Source organism: Panthera pardus, unplaced genomic scaffold, assembly GCF_024362965.1.
Source record: "Panthera pardus isolate Hobbes unplaced genomic scaffold, ASM2436296v1 HiC_scaffold_24, whole genome shotgun sequence".
NCBI lineage: Eukaryota > Metazoa > Chordata > Mammalia > Carnivora > Felidae > Panthera > Panthera pardus.
Window position 1 is genome coordinate 134299797 of NW_026526810.1, and position 23860 is coordinate 134323656.

At 60.7% G+C, this 23860-nt stretch overlaps 3 protein-coding genes across 5 annotated transcripts in view; 1 reads left to right on the forward strand and 2 right to left on the reverse strand.

The window, feature by feature from the left end:
* The window catches only part of SLC25A29 (solute carrier family 25 member 29), a 21577-nt gene extending 17325 nt beyond the window's left edge, over nt 1-4252 (reverse strand). Inside the window, exon 1 of the mRNA XM_053889816.1 lies at nt 4059-4252. The gene's annotated coding sequence lies outside the window, so the exon portion shown is untranslated. The remainder of the gene's footprint in view (nt 1-4058) is intronic.
* SLC25A47 (solute carrier family 25 member 47) overlaps nt 1-15194 on the forward strand; it is a 20856-nt gene extending 5662 nt beyond the window's left edge. For 2 of the 3 annotated variants that reach the window (XM_053889814.1, XM_053889813.1), the window contains exons 2-9: nt 2665-2781; nt 3160-3405; nt 9245-9392; nt 11323-11366; nt 11684-11755; nt 12462-12644; nt 13740-14037; nt 14322-15194. In XM_053889814.1, coding sequence (XP_053745789.1) covers nt 9365-9392; nt 11323-11366; nt 11684-11755; nt 12462-12644; nt 13740-14037; nt 14322-14602 — 906 coding nt within the window. In that variant the 5' untranslated portion in view covers nt 2665-2781; nt 3160-3405; nt 9245-9364 and the 3' untranslated portion in view covers nt 14603-15194. The remainder of the gene's footprint in view (nt 1-2664; nt 2782-3159; nt 3406-9244; nt 9393-11322; nt 11367-11683; nt 11756-12461; nt 12645-13739; nt 14038-14321) is intronic. The other variant, XM_019462256.2, reaches the window with a different exon arrangement.
* Nucleotides 15195-17884: 2690 nt separating this feature from the next.
* Nucleotides 17885-23860, reverse strand: part of WARS1 (tryptophanyl-tRNA synthetase 1) — a 30651-nt gene continuing 24675 nt past the window's right edge. The window contains exons 10-11 of the mRNA XM_019462250.2: nt 20255-20395; nt 17885-19121 (exon numbers count right to left, since the gene is read on the reverse strand). Coding sequence (XP_019317795.1) covers nt 18960-19121; nt 20255-20395 — 303 coding nt within the window. The 3' untranslated portion in view covers nt 17885-18959. The remainder of the gene's footprint in view (nt 19122-20254; nt 20396-23860) is intronic.

Consider the following 23860-nt stretch of genomic DNA (forward strand, 5'->3'; position numbering starts at 1 on the left):
TTTAGAATTAAAAACTTCGGAAACAAAGTTTCTCTCCTCCAGGCTGCAGTGGGCCCCGATAAGGAGGAGCCTGAGAGAGGGGCAGGATGGGACCTGGGTTGGGATGTGTGTGCATGTCCGTGTGTGTGTGTGTGTGTGTGCAGAGCCAGAACCCTGCCCGTCTGCTTTGACTCGAAAGCAGGGATCAGCCTGCCAGCTCTGGCAGGGGCTGAGCGGGCAGCTGAGGAGCCAGGCCTGGGTGAGGGGAGTGGGGCCCTGGCCCGTCCTGCCCTATGGCCCCAGCCACAGGCTCCCCACTCTAGACCTCCGGCATGGAGCCTCCCAGAAATGTGGCTAAGACACACCTCACCAGACCTAAGGAATCAGACTTAGGGAGCAGGGGGGCTCGAGACCTGCATTTATTTTTTTAAGTGTATTTATTTGTTTTGAGAGAAAGAGAGCATGCGGCAGTGAGAGAGGGGCAGAGGGAGAGGGAGCCGGAGAATCTCAAGCAGGCTCCTGCTGTTGGTGCAGAGCCCTGACCTGGGGCTTGATCCCACGGACTGTGAGCTCATGACCTGAGCTGACATCAAGAGTTGGACACTTAACTGACTGAGCCCCTCAGGCACCGAGAAACCGGCGTTGAAAGTGGCCCCTTCCGGGGCTTTTAGGTGGCTCTGGGGGCCGCAGGTTGAGACTGTCTCCAAGGACAGGTTCGGGAACTTGACTTCTGCAGTCTCAACTTGGGCCCCTCCTGGCTGCGTGACCCTGTGAGCCTTCTTGGCCTCAGTTTCCTCATTCGTAAAATGGGTTCAGGAGGATCCTAGGGGCCAGAGCAACTCAAAGAGCCCCACGGGGCAGGTGCTTTTGTAGGAAACAGAAGAGTTGACTTAATTATTCAGCTGAGGTATTTGGGGTTTCTTACAGGCATCTTCAAGTGTCCAGCTGGGGAGGGGAAACTCTGGCCCCAGAACTTCTGAAGGCTGCAGCGAGCAGGTCTGGGGGGCGGGGGGCACTGGGGCGTGAGCTGTGGTTGGCTGCCTGGCACTGATGAGAACTAACTACCCTCCAGGTCTCTCCCCCAGCGAGCATGTGGCTGCCATGGGGCTGAGCCTCCGCCCCTCTTATCCCATCCACTCTCACAGCGACTCAACCCCCCCCCCCCCCCCCCCGGCTAAGCGAGTCTTTCTACTCTGGGCCTCAGAGGCTGAAGGGCCTGGGACCCCTTGGAGACAGGCAGCCACTGTCCTCACAAGTTCATGGTGCCCAGAGTTCTCTTGTTAGGTAGACTTGAAACGATTTGCTTGAATTGAGTCAACCCCAAAGTTGCCACCATGCTGTGTGGGCCTCTTGCACGTTCATTTCCACTGGAAATTTTATAGTTTTCCCCAGGGCTGCCTCTCCAGGTGAGCTGTGGGCCTCCCTTGTGCTGGGCACCAGCCCCAACCCACTTGGCTTTGGAGTGATCAAGAGACTGGAGCGAGGGAGGCTCTGGCCAGATAGTGTTGTTTAAGTTTATTTATTTTGAGAGAGAGAGAATCCCAGGCAGGCTCTGCACTGTCAGCACAGAGCCTGATGTGGCCCTTGAACCCACGAACCGCGAGATCATGACCTGAGTCGAAGTCAAGAGTCGGACTCTTAACCCACTGAGCCACCCAGGTGCCCCGGCTCCGGCCAGGTTGTGAGATGACCAGAAACTCAAGATGGGAATGATATAAATAAACGCAGGGCAAATGCTTCAAGTATAAAAATAGAGCCTGCAGGGGGCCTGCCCGAGAGTGCCGGACCCGGGGGCCCCAGCGGTGGTCTGCAGCTTGGGTCGGGCCATCCGGTCAGGACAGAGGATCTGGGCGGAGGCGCCCAGCCAGGTGAGGCAGACAGCATGTGCTTGCCGCCCACTCGGAGGTCGTGTGGCGCACGGGCCTCCTGGAGCCCACCCTCTGGGCTGGCGCTGGGGCCCCGCGAGAGCCCGCCTGGCTGTGCCCTCCCTGGGGCCACACACCGTCTGGTCTGGGGGACGGATGAACAGACCGCCCACCCGGGCGGATGGCCTGTGTGAGGGGCGGGCATCCGAGGGCAGTGGCCAGAGGAGGGCAGTGTGTCTCCACCTGGGCCGTGGTCCCGGTGGCAGGGTGAGCTGGAGTTGACACCACGGAAGGCGGGGGACGGCGTGGCGGCGGACAGAGAACGACGCACACGGAGCCCAGAGGCGCGTGGGGACAGTCCGATGTGGCAGGCAGGCCCTCGGGGAGGACAGATGCGGGAGGAGCCTGGGGCAGCTTCCAGGCGGAGGAAGGGACAGAGAGAAAGCCTGCAGCATCCTAGAATGCAGAATCCTGGAGCTGGAGTCCCCCCTGTTCCAGAACCTCTCCCTGAAGGAAGGGCCTTGTGCCGCCGCCCGGCCAGGCAGCATCTTCCTGGGGCCGCTTCATGTGGACGGTCCCTCGTCTCCCACCTGCCTTGCTGCTTTGGGCTCTGCTCTCTGGAGTCCTTGTCCTCGGTCCCCCGGGTGGCACGTGGGGCTGGCTGGGGGCCACTCCCTGCTGGTCCAGTGGGGGGGTGGGATGCCCGGTCGCCTGAGCTCCTGGGAGTCCCTGCCATCTTCCCCGAGCAGCTCAGCTGTGCCCCCCCTTCCTGGAGGCCTCTGTGACCGCCCCAGTGGAGACTGGCTTCTCTCTGTGACAGCCTGGCCACACCTACCCGTTTCCATCCCTGGCTCTCTGTGGCGACTTGAAAACACGTCCACTAATTCTCCTAGACTCCCTACTTCCTAATGTGCCTGTCACTGAGTGTGGGGCTACGGTGAGTGACTCACTTCTAGTAAATAGAAAATATTCACTGGGTCGGGGGGGGGGTGCACCTGGGTGGCTCACTCGGTTAAGGGTCTGACTCTTGGTTTCGGTTCGGGTCATGATCTCGCGGTTCATGGGTTCGAGCCCCGCGTCGGGCTCTGTGCCGACAGCTCGGAGCCTGGAGCCCGCTTCGGATTCTGTGTGTCCCTCTCCGTCTGCCCCTCCCCTGCTCCTGCTCTTTCAAAATGAGTAAAAATCTCTCAAAGATACACATTTAAAAAAAATTTAGTAAAAGAAAAAGTATTCGCTGGGAATGACATTGTGTCACTTACAAGACAGTCACCGAGGCATTGTGGCCGCCCCCTTTCTCTCCCTCTTGGATCACCAGCTCCAGGGGAAGCTGGGAGCCATGTGGGGACCAGTCCTGTAGAGAGGTCCCTGCGTTGAGGAACCGAAGCCTCCAGCCGACAGCCACACGAGAGAGTCACCTTGGAAGGGGGTCCCCCTAGCCCCACGTCAGGCCTTCAGATGGTGCAGCCCGTGCCCACGGCTTGACCGCAGCCTCGCGAGAGACCCTGAGCCACAGCCAGCCAGCCAAGCTCTCCCCCGATTCCTGACCCTCAGAAACTGCGAGGTAATAAATATGTGGCATCTGAAGCTGCTAAGTTTGGGGATAATTTGTTATGCGAGAATGGATAGTATATACTCCCCAGCCGGGCCGGGCCTGCAGGGGGGCGAGGGTAGCATCTAGGCCACTTCTGGACCCCAGTGCCCAGCACGAGGCCTGCACGGGAACACGCACGCCGGAATGAGCGGGTGAACGAATGCCTGCCTGGCAGAAGGCTTTAGGCTTCAGGTCCCGCTTTGGAGGGGGCTTCCTGTTCCTCAGTCCAACTCCCTGCATCTTGGATGGGGGTGGGGGTGGGGGATCAGAGGTCACCTTGTTCAGATGCAACACCTACGACGACCCCGGGCCAGCAACCATCTCAGCCCTTCGGGCCAGTGCACTCCAGGGTTCAAGATGCTTCCCGGGCAAGGCCTGAAGGGGTCGCCACGGTCTGGGAGATGCTGGAAGAGGCGGGACAGGAAGGGCTTGAGCCTTGGCCTGGGTGCCGAGGGAGCAAGAGGCACTGCCAGGGTGTGGGCAGGGCCGGGCCCGGGAGCTGAAGGGGCCGACAGTTCGGGGACTGTCAGCAGCGGGGTCAGGCCTGACGCTGCTGGCCGGCCCTCCGAGCCCCACCCCTGCCGCATCTGATTCCTAGCCTCAGGAGCCCCGACGGTCCTTACCTCCCTCGACCCCTGTCCCGGGGTAGCTGTTGTCCCTGTTTGGAGATAGAGAAACTGCATCTAGGAGATTGAGTCCATCGATGTCATCACGGCAGAGCGGGCCTCGAATTCTTCTCCTTGCTGGTTCCCACCTGCTCTTTGTCTCTGGCCCACAGTGTCCCCGTCTGTCCCGCGGGAGTGGCTCCAGGGGGCCGGGAGCCTGAGTCTGAAGCCTGTGCCAACGTCAGGGGTAAAGGCAGTGCCCGGGCAGGGAGGCGGCGGGGAGCGCTCTGTTACATGCTTTGTAGCTGCTGGGGTGGCCGGTGACACGAGCGGCCTATAATCGCACCAAGTAGAGCCATGAGTGGGGACGGAGGGGATTCACTTGTGAGGGGGGTAAGGGCCAGACATCAGGAGGGATGTCGGCCCCGAGTTTCTGTCAGGGGCCTTCTGAGGGGTCTGGAAGGATGTGGGAGGGTTGTAGCTGTGCCCGTGGAGGGGTGGGGGGTGGGGAGGGGTCCACACGTGGCCAGGTAGGGCAGGAGGGTGCCAGGAGGGGCTCTGTCTGGGGCTTGTCCGGGATGTGGGCTGTGGTCAGGCTAGAGAAGAATATGTTTTGTAGTTGTGGTCTATTTTCTGAGAAGGGAGGGAGGGCCCTGTAACCGAGCAAAACAGAGTTCGGGCCAAGTGCAGACACCTGTGAATTTTGTCTGTAAGCTTGGCTGGGGGGCGGCGGGCGGGGGGGCTTTGACTAGATTCCTTTCAGTAGCCCTGAGGTCCCTCCCTCCCGGGGAGGGGGCCACACAGGCTTAGAGACTCCAGGCCCGGGGCCCTAACCCCTCGGGATGTCAGGAAGGGTAGGGTGTCCAGAAGGACTGGGTCTGGGGCTCATCTCACCCCACACCCCAGCCACACCCGGAGACCCCCTCCTTCCAAAGATGGGTGCATTCTTACCCACCGCCTGGGGCCGTGCGGTCTGCAGCAACCAGCTGGGTGTTACGTAGATCAAAGCACGGTAGGGCACAGGCCCAGTGCGTAGACTCTCGTCTCCCGTCCCGTGTTATAGATGTAGAAAGCGTGGCTCGGGGGGTCCGTGGCTTGCTCTCGGTCACAGAGCGAGCTGGGTGAGAGCCTGGGCTCTCCTGGCCGTGGAGGCCCATTTTCTGGAAATGCCAAGGCTGGCAGTCTCTGGGGCCAGCCTGGGCCCCCATGCCCGCTCCGGGCCCCTGAACCATTTCGCCCAGAAACCCCACTGCCTTTCCTCCACCTCTCCAAACCCTGCCCCAGTGGCAAAGTGTGTGAAAATTACGGATAGAGCAGGTGTCTTTGACCCAGCCGTCCCCCTCTGAGTGTGCTCCCCCGAAAGGACAAAACCCCCCAAAGCAGGCTTATGGGAGGCCTTTCTGTTATAAACTGGAAATAAGCCAACGTGTATCACTGATGAATGAAGTCGGGGCGGTGATATTTAGAGTGCCTCGCTGCCTGCCAGGAGTGGCTGCAAGAACTTTACAGCCACTGACCCTTCGGTCCTCCCAAAGCTGTACAGCAGTAGGCAATAGAATTTCCACTTCACGGACGAGGACACTAGGCGGGCTAGGGGTTCAGCTGGGTCACACAGTGGGGACGGGCCGAGCCCAGGCAGCCTGGCTCACTCCTGCACCACCCCCCCCCCCCGTCGCCGCCCTGCACTGTACCCCTTGGCCACACCACGTGCACCCGTGGACGGGCACAGGAATGGAATTTGCAGGAACCGTGGTGACAAGCCGTCCCAGGCATGTTGATAAAGGACGGAAGCAAATCACAAAATGATAGTAAAAAAGAAAATGTTTGTGTTTGCCTGCATTTGATGGGAAAGGAGGGCCCACACCTCCACGTGGGGCTTTCACTCTGCTGCCTCTCTTCTGTCTGGAGGGCTTTAAAAAAAAAAAATAACTTACTCCTTTTCTTGTGAAATGTAACAATGGATTTTGGAATGTGTCAAGCCCCTTGGCCAGAAAGTCCCTGTGCCTAGTGGGGCCAGTGCCAACCCCTTTCCCAGAGCTCTTTGCGGCCGCCCAGGCCTGGGTTGTTTGTGTGATGTGTGTCTCCTTCTAGAAGACCGGCTGAGCAGGGCTGCGCTCAGCGGGGCTCTGGTGTTGCTGGTGCTAATAATGGTAATGCTTGCCCGTTGAGATGAACGGCCCCAGAGGGTTCCCTTGGCCTGTGCCTTCTGCTATCCATGCTAGACTCAGAGCTGTAACACTACTGGCCCACGGTCACACATCTGAGAGGGCAGAGCCTGGAGCCAAACCCAGGCTGTGGGGGCCCAGCTTGAGCTCTCCCCAGACCGTGTAGGGGTCTCCCCAGCCAAGACCTCTGCCTGCCCAGCAACCCACTGGCCTGTCACCTCCTGTGTCAGCTCAAGCCAGTGTGGGCAGGTGACTCCACCTGCCTTGGGGCGGGGGGGGGGGGGGGTCATTCATTTGTATTTTCAACTGTCAGTCCACTTACCCCTCACCCTTCCACCCCATCCATTCATCTTTCCATCTGTCCATCTGTCCTTCCACCTGTCCATTATTTAGTCCATCTGTCTGTCCATCCATCCACCCACCTATCTATCCACCCATCCACTCACCCCATCCATCCATCCACCCAGCCGCCCACCTATCCATCCATTCATCCATCCATCCATCCATCCACCCACTCACCCCATCCATCCATCCACCCACTCACCCCATCCATCCATTCACCCAGCCACCCAGCCACCCACCCATCCGTCCGTCCATCCATCCATCCATCCACCCACCCACGTGCCCACTCAGCCCATCCATCCATCCATCCATCACCCATCTATCACCCATCCACCCATCCATCCATCCACCCACCCGCCCACTCACCCCATCCACCCATCCATCCATCCACCCATCCATCTATCCATCCACCCATCATCCATCACCCATCTATCACCCATCCACCCATCCATCCATCCACCCACCCGCCCACTCACCCCATCCACCCATCCATCCATCCACCCATCCATCTATCCATCCACCCATCATCCATCACCCATCTATCACCCATCCACCCATCCATCCATCCATCCATCCACCCACCCGCCCACTCACCCCATCCACCCATCCGTCCATCCACCCATCCATCTATCCATCCATCCATCCTTTGATCTGCCCATCTGTATTTACAGCTGTCCATCCATCTACCCACCCACCCATCCATCCACTGACTTGTTTCCTCATGCATTTATTCACCCGGCCTCCCCAGGGTGCCTGTCCTCTGCTGGGTGCTGTGGGCTCAGAGACAAATCTGGCCCAGCCCTGCCTGCCAGAAGCTCACGGCTGGGTGGGGAACCTTTAGACCTGTCCCAAAGCAGCCCAAACAGTGAGGTGGCATGTTTTCTGTTTCTGCTGCAGAGAGGGTAAAGTTTGGGCATGTTTGCTCGGGAGACAAAGGGCAGGTGAAACTTGGCTGCAGCGACTGAGAAAACACCTTTGTCTTGTATGTCACCGTCTTGGGCGGCCCTTCCCAATGCTGCCCACCCCCACATACACACACCTTGTCCCCTCCCTACTCTGCCCCTGTCCTTGGCACTCCCTGCTGTTTGGCAGTTTCCTTACCTCTGGGTTGTCTGTTCCCTTCTCCCCAGAATGTAAGAGCCACGGGGCGGGGACTTTTGTCTGTGTGGTTATTGCTGTGGCCTCAGAACTGGGATTTGAATGCAAACAGCCTGGCCCCTAAGCAGACACTGAGCTGTGTCTCTCTAAAGGCCAGGATGGGTGGCAGGATTGACCTGGGACGGGCTGCATTCCGCCCTTTGCCCTCTGCCTTGGTAGCTGCCACCACCAACCCGTCCCCCCTTCACCCCGCAATAGCTGGGCAGGAGGGGATGTGGCCCCGTCACACCCAGCCTGTTCAAGGCTGGTCTGCATCTGCCCATCAGAAGACAAGAAGACAGGTAGACACAGTCCCTGACCTGAGGGCCACCTGGACCAGTCTGTCCGAACCCTGTGACATCACCACCTGCCCCTCTACCCGGGTCCTGCCAGCTTTCTGGTCAGCGGGACACTCACTTTGTGTGACCCTGGGCAAGTGCGTGGCCCCCTTGAAGCGCTGCCCTGTGGCTCATGTGGGAGCACATGCTGAGCCCCTGGGAGGGCCCGTGGGGTGACAGCCACGGGGGCAGAGCTCATGGGCCTCAGGGCCTGGCCCTCGGCATCCGAGAGGCGCTGGTATTTCCAGAGTGTTCCATCACATCCAGCCCTGCCACTTGCTTGGCCTTGGACAGATCTCCCTTCTGGGCCTCGATGGCTCCATCTGTACAATGGGGACCATCGGCCCTGCTTCCCTCCCGGGGCTGTGATGAGGATCGTGTGAGCTGGCAGAGGAGGAGTGCTTGGGAAACCGTAAAGAGGGGTACGCTGCTGGGGGGCGGTCACTGTTTTTATAATGGTTGCAAACGACCTCTTGTTGGAGTGGCTTCCCCTTCAGGAGCGCCCTGGCTTAGTTAGAGGCCGGGCAGCAGCCCAGTCCCTAGCAGTGGGTCCATCAGGGCTTGGTCCCCACTCAGTCGGTGCTGGGCGCTGGGGACCGCGTGGAGGCAGACCTGGCCGGGCCCGGGGGAGCAGGAGACGGATGTGGGTGCACAGGGACAGTGCGGGACCAGGGCAGTGAGAAGCGCGTGGGGCAGACGCTGGGCTGTGACCCGCCTTTGCTCCCGGAGCGGGGACAGCCCTGCAGCCCGCCTGTGCCCACCCCCACCCCCTCCTGCCAGCCGGAGCTGCGTGAGGACGGGGACCGGGTCTTATCAGCCTCAGCTCAGCCTCAGCTCTGGTGGTGTTTGTTGAACGAGTGAGGACGGGACTTGGAGGGCTCCTGGGCAGGAGCAATTCCAGGGGAGCTGGGGAGGCCCGAGGACACCATGAGGGGACAGGGTCAGCACAGCCCCATCCCTGGACCTCCTTGGAGGTGACAGGACGTGGCCTGGGGCCCAGCCCTGCAGGCAGCGTGGAAGTGAGCCTGCCACCTCCTGTGGCCTCTCCCATGTTTCCCTGACACCTGGGTCCTGAGGGCACTGGGACAAGGGTCCTTTGGGGGGTGGGGCAGGAGAGAGGCCAGCTCCCCGGCGCCTGGGTATGGGCATCGACCCGCATGGCCTCTGCCTTCGGGGCCACTGGTCAGTGGGCTCTTGTTTCCTGTCCCTCCCCCGGCCGCAGGTATTTAAGGTCCGCGAGGAGCCGACCCAGTTGCTCTTGGGGCCACCCCAGTGGTGGTGCGGACCGTTGGCAGGCAGGCAGACCCCAGGACCTTCCCCCCCCCACACCACCACACTGTCCATGGATTTTGTCGCTGGAGCCATCGGAGGTAACGGGCAGGGACAGGGGTACCAGGAGGGGCTGCGACGTCCTGTGGCCTGAGAGCAGGCTTCCCACAGCAGTGGGGCTTGAGGGGCCCCCGGAAGGGGTCAGGGCCCGGCGTGGGCCGCAGGTGCCGGGGGGAGGTGTGGGGACAGGAGTCTGTTCTGGCCTGGCTGTCTCAGCCTGGGAGGCGGCCAGGCAGGTCTGGGGGTGGGGACACCTGGTGGGGGTGGGGGAGCAGGAGGTGGTCTCTCCCTGTGCCAGGGGGTCATCAGTGTGGGGAGGGATGGCTGAGCTGTGGGAAGGAACCAGAGGTCGGGGAGGAGTTTGAGGACAAACTGGCCCGGGTCTGGAAACTGGGGGTGGCGTGGAGGGGGAGAGGCCCCGCCAAGCCCTGGCCCCACCCGCTGGCAGGATGCATGTTGTTCCGGCCTTGCTGGGTTCCCAAACTATTTTCCTTTCTGGGGAAAGGGCTGGTTGCGAAAGACTAATCCCGAGAGATAACCGGCTTGTTAGGAGACAGGCTGGGAAGGGGCTTTCCCCCCGGCCGCTGGTCCTGCAAACTGTGAGGCTATTTTGGGTGAGGCACCCTTGGCCTTGGTCGTCTTGGGAAACAGCCGTGGGTGCTGGTCGATGCTGCTGGGAACGGTGTGGGCTGTTCTCCTCCCGTCAGGAGGGGACAGCAGTGCCGATCCAGGAAAGACTGGAGCCCTGACCTCACCAGCCACCTTTCTGAGGTCCTACCATGCGCCGGGCCTGAGGCCAGCTGCTTCCCTGGATGTTGGCCCTCTGAGGAGGAGGCTCAGAGAAGGGGCTTGACTTGCCCAAGATCACAAAGCCAGGAAGGGCTCCCGAGTCCTGTATTTTCCCTCCAGGCCAGATCAGACGAGGGCCTTGTAGAGGACAGACATGACGTGTGTGAAGCGGCAGCAAAACCACGTGACAGGGGCTCTGATCAACATGGTTTCCGGCACGAAGGCAGGCCAGATACAGGGGTCAGGGCGGGCCCCAGACGGGAGGTCATGCTGTGGCAGGGCTTTGATGGATGAGTAGGAGTTTGGTGAGGTCTAGCTGTGTGAGGGTCAAGGAGGGTAATTCTAATCAAGTCATTCAGTCAGTCCTTTGCTTCACTTGCTTTGTTCATTCACTCATTCATTCATTATTCATTCACTTTGTTCTTTCATTCACGCACATTTATTGAGTCCTGGGATGCCTAGTAAATAGGGCACAGCCCCCAGGTGCCTTATTGTCCTCAGATGCTCTCACCACCAGGCCACCCCTGGCCCCCAGGGTGTGTAACCCCAGGGGTCTGTGGCTCTCTGGCTTCTCCATGGTGGTTCTGGGGGCTTAGACATTGAGGTCTGCTGTCAGGAAGGGAGAAAGGAACAGGATAGTGGCACCTGGCCCTTTGCGGAGAGAGCACCCTGGTCTAGGAAGCCTCACGTCCCACTCTGTTCCATGCAGACTTGTGGTTCCAGGCGGTCCTTCACAGAGCCCTGGGGGACGTGGGCTTTCCCACCTGCCGGCCTTTGCTGGGTCCTTGCCTCTCCACACACACACCCTGCAGCCAAAGGCAGACAAACCCCTCACAGGCCTGAGGGCAAGAGCTGCCTGGCTGGGAGACGGGGCCCAGCCAGTGTCGGAGCAAAGGCTCTTCCAAAACGTGACGCCGGGGGCGAGGCTGTGGAGCGTCTCGGGCTTTCGGCACGAGGCACCCCTGGGCCAAGACATGGAAGGAGAAGTTGCTAGCAGCTTGGCAGAAGCGACCTTACCTTCCGGAGCCTCAGTTTCCTTCTCTGTGTCAACACCGATATCAACGTTGATGAGACACCGCGTGGACGAGAAGCGTGGGGCTGCTCTCGGCGGGAGCCGGTCAGGGTTCGCCCCCCTCCTCACCTGCTCCTGCCCCTCACCCGGTTCGTCTGGTTTCCTTCCAGGAGTCTGCGGTGTTGCTGTGGGCTACCCCCTGGACACGGTGAAGGTATGGCGACAGCCAGGCCCCCGCCGCCCACCCAAAGGCCCTTGGCTGGGATTAGGCTACCCTCCAAGTCTCCTGCTTCCATCCGTGGCCAGAAGAACTTTCCGGCATGCTAATCAGCCCTCCCCATGCCCCTCAGGACCACGTCAGCCCCTCATCTCACCTGTGCCTTAGGTCTCCTGTCTCACATGGGGGCTCCTGGTCCCCGCTCTGCCCACATTCAGCACGGCTCTGACGATCAAGGGGTTGGCTCTTCCCCTCTCCCAGGCTTACTGGCCTTGTGCTAGGCCACCTCTTCCTGAAGCCTGCTTCTCTCTCAGGTCAAGATCCAGACAGAGCCCAAGTACAGGGGCATCTGGCACTGCGTCTGGGACACGTATCGCCGAGAGCGGGTAGGCCTGGGGCCAGGGTAATGGGCAGGGGGACGTCGGGGCCTCAGACCCCCACCAGCCAGGGGATGCTGAACCCCATTCTGAGCTCTGTCACCTTCCAAATGGGGATGATTGTAGCAACCTGCTGGGTTTCTGAGGACGAGAGTCAGGCGTCCAGCACACAGGAGGTGCTCAGAAGGAGGTCCTGCCTTCAGGAGAGGGTCCACGGGTGGCACCTGGGGCCTTTGAGGGTCAGGGAGGGACCCCGGAGTGTTTGCATTTCTGTCCCCTCCAGGCTGGGCATCCCTTGAAAGTGGCACCGGGTGGTCATTAGGTGTCCCCAGCGTCCAGCTCAGAGCCTGGTCCAGAGGAGGGACTCACGCGAACTTGGGGCTCGACGCTGGCCCGGGGGTGAACAAATGAAGCATGCCATCCCGCATCATCACCGTCGTCACCGTCATCGAGTAGCTGCCCTAGCCCAGCCTAGCCCTCTGTCTCTTCAGTCCCTCACATAACCTCGAAAGTGGGGTATTACGATCCCCAGTTTACAGCTGGGGAAACCGAGGCCCTAGGCAGTAAGAGACTGGCCTGAGGTTCCCATGGCAAGGGAGGGCAGAGCAGGGGTGAGACCCAGTCCCGTTGGCCCAGGGCCCCTCTGGACGGCCCTCTTCCTGGCCGGGCCCCCAGCCTGATTTGGGCCCCCTGGTCCCGTCTGCCTGCCCTCCAGGTGTGGGGCTTCTACAGAGGCCTCTCGCTGCCCGTGTGCACCGTGTCCCTGGTCTCGTCCGTGTCTTTCGGCACCTACCGCCATTGCCTGGCACACATCTGCCGATTTCGGTATGGCGGCACGGACATCAAGCCCGCCAAGACCGACATCACGCTCTCGGGATTTGCCTCCGGCTTGGTCCGCGTGAGTGGTGGGGCGGGGGGTGGGGGGGCGGGGTGGTGGGGACAGGGGGCCTCGGGACTGCAGGGTCAGGAGAGCCCGAGCTGGCCGCCTGGAGGCCACCAAGCCCGGAAGATGGGGAAACTGAGGCTCGGTGAGGGCAGAGACGGGGCGAAGGCTGGGGGCTGTGGCTGAGGGCTCAGTGGATTCTCGTTAGGCGAGTGACCTTGGGCAAGCTAGGGGATCTCTCTGAGCTTCTGTCTCTTCGTCAGTAAGAGGCGTGGTGAAGAGCAAGTAAGGTTAGGAAGGGAAAGCCCCCAGCATGGAGTCTGACAGGTATGAGCGTCCAGAGGATGGCGGACGGTATTGTTAGTAATATTGTCATCAGTGATGTCCTGTTACTTACTAATGTCATTAAATGTCTACATTTAGTGTTATATTATTCTTACGTTAAATACCTACGTTAATTGCGTAATACGTAAAGGTCATTAACATATTAATTCTGTGATACCTGCACGAAACTGTCCCACATATTTACCCAACACCTACTGTGCGCTGAGCCCACTCTGTGCTAGCAGAGTTGTGTTGCTCAGGCACAAGCATTGACTCTGAACCCTGCTGCACCGTGACTGCTGGGCCAGCCGGAGGCTACTTTTTTTTTTGGTTTTAATTATGATTATTATTACTTAGATGTTTACTTATTTTTGAGAGAGAGAGAACAGAGCACGAGCAGGGGAGGGGCAGAGAGAGACGGAGAGACAGGATCCGAAGCAGGCTCCGGGCTCCGAGCTGTCAGCACAGAGCCCGACGTGGGGCTCGAACCCACGAACTGCGAGCTCATGACCTGAGCCGAGGTCGAACGCTTAACCGATTGAGCCACCCAGGCGTGCCCCCCGCCTTTTAAAAAATGTTATTTATTTTATGTTAAATGTTTATTTATTTTTGAGAGAGAGAGAGAGAGACAGAGTGCAGCAGGGGAGGGGCAGAGAGAGAGGGAGCCAGCCGGAGGCTTCTGGAGGCCGGGCCCCCGATGCTGCTGTGGGCAACAGGAGGCTACCGGAGGCCAGGTCCAGGGGCGGAGCGGCGGGCACCCCCTTATCTCTGCCACTTCCGCTCCAGGTGTTCCTGACCTCGCCCACCGAGGTGGCCAAGGTCCGCCTGCAGACGCAGACGCAGCAGCGGCGCCCCTCAGCCACGCCCCCCGCGTGTCCGGCGCCCTCCGCGAGTTCGGGGCCTGGGCCCAAGTACCGAGGACCTCTGCACTGCCTGGCCACGGTGGCCCGTGAGGAGGGGCTGCGGGGCCTCTACAAGGGCAGCTCGGCCCTGCTCTTCCGGGACGGCCACTCCTTCGCCACCTACTTCCTGTCCTACGCCATCCTCTGCGAGCAGCTCACCCCCACGGGCCGCAGCCAGCCAGGTGAGGGGGGGGCCGGGGCCTGGGAGGTGGCAACTGAGGCCGGGAGAGGAGGCGTGGACGAGGTCGTGCCAAACGGGGCGCCGCGGTGCCTCCCAGGGTGGGGGCCGCGGCGCCCTCCAACCCGAGTCGGGCCAGACCCGCCGCGTGGCTTCGCGCGGGTCACGGTGGTGGGGGGGAGCCCCGGGCTGCGTTACGGCGGGGCCCCTGCGCGGGGGGCCCCGCTGGCCCTCCTCCGCGTCCCCGTCCGGTTGGCGGCCGGGGCACTGGCGGGTCTCTCCCTGCAGATGTGCTGGGCGTGCTGGTGGCCGGGGGCTGTGCCGGGGTCCTGGCCTGGGCCGTGGCCACGCCCATGGACGTGATCAAGTCGCGCCTGCAGGCGGACGGCCAGGGCCAGCGGCGCTACCGGGGCCTCCTGCACTGCGTGGTGAGCAGCGTTCGGGAGGAGGGGCCGCGGGTCCTCTTCAAGGGGCTGACGCTCAACTGCTGTCGTGCCTTCCCCGTCAACATGGTGGTCTTTGTCACCTACGAAGCCGTGCTGGGGCTCACCCGCGGCCTGTCCACCTAGCTAGTCCCCGCGCCCCAGGGCCGGCCCGCCAGCGGCTTGCAGACGTCTCGTAGCTGGAGGTGGCGGAGGAGAGTGTGGGGGTCTGGGCCCCGTTGAGCCACCACCCGGTGGCCGGAGTCAGCCGTGCCTGGGGCTTTGCTCACCCAGCTACGGACCACGAGGAGGTTCAGGGGCCCCTCTGCCATCAGCCTGGGGCTGGCTTGAGGGTCTCGTGAGCCAGGGAGGAGTGAGCCTCTTGGAGGAGGACATCTGTCACGCGCAGTCGTTTGAACGTTTGGTGAGTTGGTCGTTCCAGCTTCCCCGGGGCCTCTCCCTGCCGCCCGTGTCTTCGGAGCACCCCTGCACCTCCGTCCACTCACCCAGTGTCCGCTGGCCACCGTCCCCGCGAGGCCCCCGCTCAGCTCTCCTCTGTTTGGTGAGCGCCTATGCACCCGCCCGCTTGCTCCCCTGCGCCGGGCTGCGCAGAGAGGGCACTGCCCGGACGGCCATGACCAGCTTGGTGCCAGACCCGCTCACACACCCTTGCTCTGCTGGGAGATCCCCGAGACTCCGCGGGGAGCCGTTGACAATAAAACGTTTTTGTTTGAATGTGCTCAGTGGTGCTGCTCCGCGGTCCGTGGGGCGGGTGACCGGCTCCTCCCCAGAGGCCAAGCCTCCACACTTGTGTGGCCGTCGTTCCCACTAGGCAGATGGGCACACTGAGGCCCAGCACGCTGGCTGGCTCCACTCCCTGCGCCTTTGGGGCACCGAGCCCTGCCACAGGGGGCCATTCAGCTTTCAGCCTGAGGCCTGACCCCCCACCCCCACCCCAAACCTACCTCTTTCTGGCCCCTCCGCTGCCGGGACATCTGGCTGTGAGCCACCTTTCCGTGGGGGTCTGGAGGAGGGAGGGGTGGGTGTGTCCTGGGTGCGCCAGGTACCTGACACAGGTCACCACGCAGCCTGGCGGCAGGTGAGGAAACAGCTCCGAGAGGGAGGTGTGGGGGGACTCGCGCCTGCACTTTTGAAGCCCTCTTGTCGGCCCCGCGTGGCTTCCAGTAGTGAGTGGCCCTCAGGGCTGGGGCTGGCAGCTGGAGCCCTCTGGTGAAGCCAGCCAACACCTGCCTCGATGACACTCACTCACAGACACTGGCCTTGAGCGTGTGCTTGCCCCGAAAAGACCTCTCGTGTTCTGCTTCCGGGACACACGGGTGGCCCTCCCCTCCCAGCCCGCTCCTGTCACCCTGAGCCAAGTAGTTGCTTACATTGCGTTCTCTGCCAGGAACACGCTTCCCCCTCCTCTGCCCGGCTGACTCGGCACCCCCAGCACCACCTCCTTCGGGAAGCTCTCCCTGCCCGACCTGGGCTGCTTTTTAGGCCCCCACAGGACCCTGGCTCCTCGTTTGGTCTCTCATCCGCCCCTCACCCCCGACACCCCACTCCACCCGAGACTGTGAGCCGCCTGAGGGCAGCACATGTCTGATGTGGACTCCATCCAGCACAGGGCCGAGCACATAGTAGGTGCTCAGCGGGGGTGTGGAATGAGCGGATGATCCCGCAGTAGGTTCCTGGAAGTTCATCCAGCTTCAAGGTGCGGAGGCTGGTGCTCCAGCCAGGATCTAGGGAAACGGTGCCCCGAGCGAAAGATGGTCCGTCAAAACCCGGGCCCTGTGTCCGCTTTTGGCGGGAAGACCACTAGAAGCACCCATTTATTTGCTTTGGCCTCGGAAGGACAGTCGTTGGCAGTGCTCCCGGCAGCCGGGGAGCGTGGGGACCCCCGGTCCCCGAGCAGCCGGCCCCGCCCGTGGCGGGGAAGTGGCTTTGCAGGAGGGCCTGGTCCGCGGTGGTCCTCAAGCTCTCTACAACCGCTAGGTGACATGGCCCTTCGGACCCGGCCCCGAATTTCAGAAATGGGGAAGAGAAGACGGGCCCAGCTGGATCTTACCCTAACTGTGGCCACCTCGACAAAGTCCAGACTGCACTGGAAGTTTCAAGTGGGAGGTGCGGGGTGGTCCCCCCGGGACCCCCACCGCCGGTGCTCACGGGAGAATCCAGGGCTCTGGGAAGGGCCACGGGCAGAACTCCCTGGGAGAGCTGCAGTCTGCTGGCGGGGAGCCCCCTTCTCGTTCTCGCTCTGACGTGCGCTCCGGAGTGTGTGTTCCCTAAAATATATATATATATATTTTAGCAAAATGTGGGTGCGGGAGGGGCAGTGGCCCTTAACAGCAGTGACCACTGGGTGAGTCACCTGACCTCTGACCCACGGTACTGCTCCCAAGAACCAAACGTGAGGTATGGCTGCTCCGGTTTTACAGGGGAGGGGGTGGGGGTCCCCAGAGGTCAGGAGGCCTGCCCGAGGTCCCACAGCCTAGGTGGGGAGGAGCTGGCCTGTGAGGGGCCACAGCCTGTCCTGTCTACGGCCTCCACACTCCTCCCCCAGTGCTCTGCCGCCTTGGCAGCTTCACACGCGGCCCCTCGTTTTAGCCTCATGGCACACCTGTGACGTGGGTGCAAGGGGGGTAACGAGAGGTCGTGTGGTTGCGGAGGGCCACACGGCCGTGCCCTCCTCTGTGGCGGCTCGCCCCACTGGCCGCAGCCGGCCGAGACGGGGCCGGGGACTCTGGCCAGCAGGAGTCGGGTCGGGTGGGGGGCGGGAAGGGAGACGGGTGAGGTCGTACCACATACCGGTACCAGGGTGGGACCCTCGGCACCCTCGTTGGTGACACGGCCCCTCTGTGTGTGTGGAGACAGCAAATAAGGCCGGACGGGCCTGCCGAGTCGCAACTCAGCGTGTGGCCTCGGACAAGCCCCACTGCCCTCTCTTAGGCTGTTTCCCCACCTGATGGGGATGGGCGGGGGGAGGGCTCCAGGCTCCCATTCCGGCAGGGCGGGCCCAGCTTACAGCCCAGCTCCCGCTCCACCGGCACCGCCACTGCCCACCCCATGGCCGCTCCCTTGCCCGCGGGGTGAGGACAGCCACCGGCTGGGGCATCTCCGCTGCGTGACGGCCAGCACCGCCGCTCGCGGGGACACCGCCGTAGGACAGCCAGCACCAGGGTGGCCACCGAGGGCTAGAAACCAGGCAGACGGGCTACCTTCCGGCCGACTCCTGGGAGCCTGCATCCCAGCACCAAGGGGATTTTCTGTCTGTGTCTCCGCCCCACGTCACCCCCTGGCGGGACCCCGGGACGCAAGGGCCACCCTCGGAGAGGCCTCCGCTGTTGGCGGCAGGCGCAGCACGGCCCTGGGCCTGACGCGGGCCTGCTTGCTCCTTGAACCCCAGACGCGGCACCGAGACACAGGCAGGACTGAAGCAAGTTTATTCACGCCAACGAGTGACATGAGGGAGTGGACCCTGTGCCTCCAGGAAGGACAGACACCTCAACCAAGGGCTTTCCCTGAGATAGGTCTTCCGCTTTTCCAAAACCATACAGGGTGCACGGTTCAACAGGCCTCCCGTGGACGCGCCGCCGAGGGCCGTGACGGCGGCTGCACGCGGTCTAGCTACATCCACCTGCCCCAGGGCACTGCTCTGTGCAGAGAGACTTCCACGCCAGTCAAGTGTCAAAACAAAAGGATCTGCAAAGACAACAGACCCCTCAGCCCCGGGCACCGTCAGTGCGAAGCAGCCACCGGCTTTCAGCGTGGAGTGTCAGGGTTACTTGGTGGGGACGAAGTATTAGTACGCTCAGGGAAAAGCACGATTGCTGGAGTGTGGTGCATGCACGGTCTGGAGTGTGGTAAGTGAACTGGAGAGTCTTGCCCACAGAAGACTCAATTTAATAAGAACTGGCCAACCTGGGCCAATGAAGAGCAGCCTTCAAGCTGGGAGCCCTCTTAGCCAAACGGACAGCAAAGCTTTTAGCTGGCGATTCTTTTACATTTTGGGGGGCACAGGGGGAAATACATCTGTGCCCGTTAAACTTCCCACATAGACTTTTCGAAGCACGTCTCACTCTATGATCGGGACGTTCTGACTGCAGATGCGTATGCACGCTCCACATTCGTTCACAGAGCAGGTTCGGAGAGTAGGCTGGGAACCCGCAGGACGTTTTCAATGGCAGCTGTCCTGCGGACCCGACAGGGTGGCCAGTGGTCACTGAGCCAAAGGTCTCACCTCTGGGGGCTGCTCTGTGGGAGAGACTCCAGCTGGACCGTCCGACCACGAAACGTTAGCTGGCACCCAGTCCCCAAGGGTTTTGCCGCAAGAGACAGAAAGGAGGGCATCACAGGAAGAAACAGTATGGATACACACACAGGGCTTACAGATTCCAGGCCAGGAATTACCGTGTGACAGAGCCTACGGATAGCGGTGATTCGATTGGGCTGGGATTACTGGTAAATTACATCTCTTTTATAAGCGTGTATAAAACGAATGTTACTGAAAGTCGTAGGACAGCTTCCGGGGAGTCATGAACTCTTTCACGATCTCGTCCGTGACCTCCTTGCGCCTGGCCTGGTGTTCGGCGATCAGGGGCTGCAGAACCTCTATGAGGATCTTCTTGAGCTCACCGGTGAGCATGGCTCCACTCGTGTAGTCCTGCCCGGAGGGAGACAGACCGCAGTGAGACACGGCTGCACGTGCCCGGCTCACCCACGCGGGGCCCGGTGCACGGGGGGCGCTCGGCAGAACAAGAACCTGCATCTTAAACTGCGCGATACGCGCCCCCCGACGAGTAGCCACGACCCGCCACTCGCCCCACCCGCCCTCCTTTTGGGGCGGCAGGACTCCAGGCCGAACAACGGCCGTTCCCTTCAGCTTTACCAGCTTGTCTAAATCTTTGCTGACTCTCTTTTCATTTAACTGTGAAAGAAGGACGTGCTCACTGAGCGAACTTGACACAAAGTACAAAGTAGCAGCAAAGGTGAAGGAAAATCCCCTGCAGAGCCAGCACCCAGCAGCCGAGAGCCACTGCCGTCCTGGCGTGTTTCCTCCTAGATTCTTAACTTTAAGAATAGCTGATCTCACTGCATTTCCAGTCTGGTAACTGCGATCACTGTCATGGGCACGTTGTCCGTGTCACTGCAAACCCGTGCCTGCGTGATCCCCCGTCCTTCCCGGTCAGCATCCCTTTTGCTGTACAGTCTGCTGTGAACTTCCTGCTATTATCAGTGTTAAACATCCTTGTATGGAGAGCTCTTTCTTACTCGGGACTACTTCCTTGCAAAAGATTCCAGGGCCTGGAAAACCTAAGACAAAGGCTACGGACATTCCCTCGGCTCTTTCTTCATGCTTCTCAGCAAACTGCTCGCGGAGAGGCCGTGCCGCGAACACCTGACTCACCCGCGTGGGCCTCGAAGCATCTGCAAACACCACAGCAACACAAACCTGCTAACTCGGTGGGGGCACTATTTTAACTCCGATGCCGTCTTGTGTGAACCTATCTAGACAGATTCCATAGTGTCCAGTAAGAGCAGACCTGTGTGTGCGGGAACCACACCACACTCAGTGCTTTCTCTTCCACGAACTACCCGTTATGAGGCTTCCTGCATGTGGTTAAAGCAGATGGACCTCCTCGGTTTTCATCTCGTCTCGGCTGAGCGCCTGTCCCCAACGCCCGGGCCCTAAGAGGCTCCGACCCCCGTAAGCTTGGCCGCCACCCCTCTCCCCTCCCCGCCACGGCCCCTATGACAGAGCCGGGGACCGCTGGACCCTGTGGCCTGTGGTCCCACCTTCCTGATCTGCTCGAGCCTGTCATCGTCCTCGAGGAAGAAGGTCAGGTACATGAAGGACACGTCCACATCACAGTTGCCTCCAAACTCCCTGTGCTCCTCGACGGTGTCTCTCCCTCCGGAAAATGCGTGTTTGTTGACCTGCACCAGTAAGAGCACAGAGATGCTGGTTGGTTTCGGCCGCCCCGCGTGCGGAAACTGGCTGCGAGCCGAGGGTGGTGGTCGGGCCAGTGACTGCCTTCTGCCCCATCAGGTCCCAGATGGAGGGAGGCTGGGGTTCACCGTCGGGAGGAGGAGCCCCACGAACTGTCCCTCCCCGTCCATCAAGCCCGGGTATGTGCCAGCGGGGCTGACTGGAGAGGCGTGGGGGTGGGGATTAGCTCTGGTCCCCCCGACCCCAAGAGACAGAACAGAGCTGGGAAAGCCAAAGCACCGCCTGCACTGGAGCGGGGAGGGGTGGCCTACAGTTCTCCGGTGACGGGCAGCCACCAGCCACCTTCAGAGTGAAAGAGACCACCACGGAAGGGCGGCTGCTGCCTTCACCGCGTGGAAGAGAGAGTGGGAGCCACAAGAATGGGGCTAGTAAGAGAGAGCAGAGCCCACAAGAAGCACAGAGGCAGACAGCGCCTGCGGCAGCCCCACCTAAAGATACGCAGTTTCAGGAACTGAAGAAAGACTCGGAAACGAACAGAAGTGGTTTTTTGGAATCGCTGAAGATAATCTTGGGAGAAATCAGGGCCAAGAGACGAGAGAAGAGAAGTTAAAGAGGACAAATTTTCCTCAACCTTCTTTCCACAAACATTTGAAACCTGCTATGTACAAATGTCACCCTGTTTTTTTTTTTTTAAGGTTTATTTATTTTTGAGAGAGAGAGAGGGAGTGAGAGTGAGTGAGCGTGAGCAGGGGAGGGGCAGAGAGAGAGGGAGACACAGAAGTGGAAGCAGATTCCAGGCTCCAGCTGTCAGTGCAGAGCTCGAGGCAGGGCTCGAACTCACGGGCCGCGAGATCATGACCTGAGCCAAAGTCAGACGCTTAACCAACTGAGCCACCCAGGTGGCCTGTCACCCTATTTTTCTTTGATGGGGAAAAGGGGGGCAGCGCTGACAGTTTCTATGTTGAGATGTTTACCCCTTCTCCCCAGGACCGCAGGGCAGATTACTGACTGGACGCCACGAACAAGCAGCAGCGGGGACACCAGGGGCAGAGGCTCTTCCGGCACCAGGGAGTCAGGGACACCCACTCCCGCTGGTGGTGGCCGCTAAGCGGCTGCTCTGGGAGAGCGGGACCTGCCCTGTGCCCTGCGCAAGGGGCAACTGGTGAGGGGTAGATGCTGGCGGGGGGGTTGCGGGGAGGAAAAATGAAGACAAGTGCGGGTTCAGCTTTCCTCTTTTTCATAAAAAAGACCAAGTTATAAAACAAAATCAGTGTAAGCAAACTACAAAAGCTATTGAAGACACAAAATAAGCAGAAAGAGCACACGGTAGTGGGTTCTCCTGAGGTCTGGTGCCCTCGGGTAGGCGCTGGGGGTCTCATGGGGTCACGGGTCGTGGGGCAGCCCCTGCCTGCACGGACATCTTCCTGTGTTCAGACTCCTGGGCCACGCCGGGCCACTGCTGGGCCTTAGGGAAGACACTCGAGTGCCAGGACGTAAGTCTTGGGGACAGCATTGGCCAGGTTCCACGGGGTGGTTTTAAAGGTGACAGTTCCCAGTCCTTGTCTGAGAGGAAGAGGAGGAAAGGCGTGTTTGCCGCATGTTTTAGGAGATGCACGGGGAACACCCGCCTCCTGTGTGCTACTCCTCCCCGGGCAGGGACTCGTCCAATGATGGCACACAGGCGTGCCTTCGTCATCACGTTAGTTAACCCCGACAACCCAATGACCTCGGTACTTTATGGATGATAATGAGGTGCCGTGTCAAGGACCTGCGGTATGTGGCAGTGAACGGCAGAGCCGGGCTGACCCTCCCCAGGACACCAGACCTCTGAGAGTGGCTTAAGTTTGCCTGCTGTGGGCCTGGCCAGTCCTTAGCACCACTGGGGCCTTGCTCATGGGAAGCCAGCAGGAAAACGGGTTTGTGTTAGGGTGGAGAGCAGCCTTAGTTGTGGCGACCAGAATGCAGCTGTCAGGATCCAAAATGACAGAAGCAGGTGAGACGTACCAAAACCATGCGATTTTTGCTACAAGAGGAACCTCACTAGTAAGGACGTCTGAGTTGAAGGATGGGGGAACTTGACTCAACCACCGAGCTCTGACAGCCAGTGAACTCTGGCTGCTACGATCCTACGGGAGAGGGGAGCTGGCCTGCAGGAGCCCCAGGCACAGGGCAGAGGAGGGCCACTGAATGTCCGCCCCAGAGCCAGAGGCCAGTCTGGGAGTATGCACTAAACGGGTCTTGTTAGCAGAAATCACAAGCCGGGGGGGGGGGGGGGGGGTTGGGGGGTGGGGGTGGGGTGGGGGGTGGCCAGGCTGGCAAACTGTATTACAGACACTCATCCCGAAGAGGGGCTTCCACACCCCAAGGCCACCTGCAGGAAGGAGGGTCTGAGTCGTTGGGCTCTGGTGGAGCCCTGCAGCAGCCTGGGGAAGGCCTGTTTTGGCCTGTACTACAAAGGAGTCGTCCAACCATTCAGTTTCTGAACTAAATCCTTAAATTCAGGCAGCACGTGTATGATCGATCTCACGTAAGCCTGGTCTCAAGGCTATGAAATCGGTACGGCTGCTTCCACTTCCCAAATGACTCCCCTGGACGGCGAGGTCACTCGCCAAGTGGCAGGGCCCAGAAAACCTGGGGTTCCTGACTCTAGGTTATGGGAGGGGCCCATGCACTGGGGGAGCTGGGCACCGGTGCCGACCCCACCACTCCCCAGCTGTGTGGACAGAAGAAGCGGCCTGGCCCCTGAGTCTTGATTTCCTTGCCTACAAAATGGTCACGGCCTCCCTGGGTGGTTGTCAGGACTGAGATCACAGATGTCAACACGTGGCGGGTGGTGCCGTAGCCGAACCGCCGTGTCCCCAGCTCGTCTACTGCGGTTATTCTCAGGAGGGCTGGAGCACATGCTCCCACCCTGGCTCGTGTGGAGCTTCGGACTCGGGAGTGGAAGGTGGGCTTGGGGACTGAGAACGAGGGCTAGCCTGCCCTGTCTGCCCCACAGGCCGCTCACAACCCTGGTGGCCTCTGCAGCTGTGTGCTTTCTGACCCCATGCTCACTGCCCATCCAGCCCTCAGGGTCCTTGATGGTCCCCAAGTTAATGAAAAATGCCCCAGACCCATAAATGACTTCTTTAAAACAACTCAGAACCAAACAAGATGACTTCTCCTCTGGAGAAAAGAGGAGCCTCCCTTCCTCCCCTGCACTCCATGCTCTGGAACTTCCAGCCAGTAGTGAAAGCAGACAAAAAACCCCTGAGTACATCAGCTTCCAACAGAGGGGGGCAGGATTGACGGCACCCATTTCCTGGAAGAGGGTTTTGACATTAAGGGTTTCCCCGTTGTCAACTAGAACCCGCTAGGGACCCCACGAGGGTCAGGGCGGGCAGTGACTCAGAGGGTTGCGTTACGTGCCTCAAATAGTTTTGGTCACTCCCGCCGTAATCTTCCAACCTGCA